The 2611-nt window shown below is 34.9% G+C and overlaps 1 protein-coding gene across 1 annotated transcript in view; it reads right to left on the reverse strand.

The window, feature by feature from the left end:
* Positions 1 to 1809, reverse strand: part of LOC106869677 (N(4)-(Beta-N-acetylglucosaminyl)-L-asparaginase) — a 14680-nt gene extending 12871 nt beyond the window's left edge. The window contains exon 1 of the mRNA XM_014915500.2: positions 468 to 1809. Coding sequence (XP_014770986.1) covers positions 468 to 579 — 112 coding nt within the window. The 5' untranslated portion in view covers positions 580 to 1809. The remainder of the gene's footprint in view (positions 1 to 467) is intronic.
* Between the last annotated feature and the right edge of the window lie 802 nt (positions 1810 to 2611).

Genomic DNA, 2611 nt, shown 5'->3' on the forward strand with positions numbered 1-2611 from the left:
AAAAAAAAAAAAAAAAAAAAATTAATAAACAAATTTGGGATAAAATGGGGGCGGAAGTCCTTCGCGAAGGATGACCAATCTTTTAAGTGCTTAAGACTGTTATGACTTAATCCAGCCCTGGGTCCAGAAATCAAACCCCGATCCCAAGATACGGCATGGCTTTGTATGTATTTATGTTTGTCTACTATTACACAGAATCACATGAACATGACTCATGTTGTTTGCGCTTTATAACAATCTATTGGAGGCTTGACCTCAACAGTTAGTAATATTTGATTCAGGATGTATTTTGCTGGAGTTATACTTTATCTTTTCTTTATTTTCTTTCTATTCTTCCCTTGTAGATGCTGTTTATGTATGCAATGAAAACGTTAATTTGACATAAACAATGGTTATTAAAGTTATTTAAACATAAGAGAACAATAACATATTGCAATAAGAAGAGTAAAAGTATTTATAAAAGTTACCTTTCGCATTTGCTGTAATAAAAGGCCATGTATTTATGACTATAGGTAAGTTTGAACTCGCAGATCGAGCGACAAAAATAAAGAAGAATAATAAACACACCATCTGTGACATGATTCAACAAGAAATGAAATTTCAGTATAGGCTTAGAGTTATCTCCCCTTAGAAAGTTAGTAATGTAACCAGCTTCTGGGAAGGGCAATTGGCAACGATTTATTTCAACTTTAAACTCGTAATTCATTTTGTTCCATTGTTTATTCAGTGTTATTTTTTAAACATACAATTGCTTTGTTTTGTTAACGAGTTTCCTGTCTTCTGCAGAAACTCTTAGTTGTAGTTGAAATAATACTCTATATTTATTTTCACTCGAAGTGTTATTAAGCGAATAGAGTAAGTTTGTTCGATCAAGTAATACTGTTGCGACAGTAAATGACTTCAAAGCGAAACATAATTGATTTGATGAATTTATGAGGTTAAAATACATGAAGTATGGTGGCAAGTAGAACGTTTTAAGTTAGTAAACTCATGAAACTTCAACTGTTCGTTTGGTATGTTGATTCACTGTTTATTTCTATTTTTCTGGACCATATTGTACTGACGAGTAGAAGTTGTATAATACTACAATAACTCCGAAATCATGATCTATAGTTTAGTTCGTTTTTAAGGGGTTGGCTTTGAGAGTTGCATTTCCTCGCATTCGGTAAAAATGTGCTTTTTATAGTAGTCTGACCTTAGAGTCCCTCATGGCGTGAGGCATTATTATATAGTAATGCCCTTATATAAATATATATACTGTGGTAACTTTTATACACTGCCCACAACATTTGGGAATCTCTTGTATGTTTCGGTATTTATTTATTGACGGCTTTTGACGTGTGTGTGAGCAACATAATGTACTTTACTTTAGTACAACCGCTGAGCGTTTATGTCTTATGTAATAACATTTTAACGAAAGAATGCCTTTAGCTTATGTTTGTTTATTCCTCATTATGACGAATGTGCGGAATCTGAAATCCAAGTTAAGGCTTCCTGGCAAAAGTACTTCCCATCTTTGTTCTTGTCCCGAAGCTCGAATATAAAATTGTCAACCGGCGCCGTATTTCCCATTATTAGTTACGCGCTAATCTTCCTACATTTTGTACAGGAGGGAGCCTCGATGACATATAGTTTATTTATCATCACCATCGTTTTTATATCCTTCTTTTCTCTGCTTGCATGTGTTGGATGAATCTTAAACATAATTCTTTTTGCCATATGGACTGGACACATTTTATCGCAGCACTGACATTAGAGAGATTGTCTGGGATATGAGACGTTTTGACGTTGCTGGTTCGACGCTGACTTATTTGAAACCAAACGTTTTAATATTTCTCACGTTTTAATGGTTCTGTCTATTTCCCCTTCTCTCTGCTTATGTTCGTGAGGGTATTTCTCGATGTGTAAGAGGAGAAGGAAATTGTTTATGTTGATTGTGTTCGTTTAATAATTTGTAATGTCTCTCACCCTCACTCTATCTATATGTGTATATTTCTGTTCGTGCATACATGTGTGTATTCGTGGATTTACTTCCAGCACTTGTACTGTCACCAAAACAGGCTGAATGTCCAGTCAGCCATACCAAATTGTCAGTATCATCAGTGGCCCGGGAACAAAATTTGCTTAGGGGGTGCAAACTCAGTTTCAAAATTTGGCACTACTGGAGAAGTGTGGATCCGAGTTCTGGGAGTGTGCATGTCACAAATTTGCGCATGTACCTGTGTTAGTCGTAAGTAGTCAAATTTAGCACACAGGTAAAAAATGAGACGCTCGCTACTTGCTGTAAATGGAGGGTGGGTTATCCATCTGATACAAGAAGAAAATTGCAGATTAATTGAATAAAAACATGAAAAATAACAAAATGACATTTCATTGAAAAGTAAACCATTCTGAAAGATAGTTCAGAATGTTTTCAAAACATTCATCTCCAGCTTTTCCCATATTTTATTAAGGGTTAGGGTTTAAAGTTAGGGGAAGTGAATGTTTTTTCAGTATTCAATGATTATTTTTCACTTCTATATTCAACTTATCTGCAATTTTCTTTTTGTATTACATGGATAACCTCGCTCCTTTTACAGCAAGTAGCACGCGTCCGAACATTCAAATGTCA

The sequence above is a fragment of the Octopus bimaculoides genome, chromosome 5 (genome assembly GCF_001194135.2).
Source record: "Octopus bimaculoides isolate UCB-OBI-ISO-001 chromosome 5, ASM119413v2, whole genome shotgun sequence".
In the NCBI taxonomy this organism is placed as follows: Eukaryota; Metazoa; Mollusca; class Cephalopoda; order Octopoda; family Octopodidae; genus Octopus; species Octopus bimaculoides.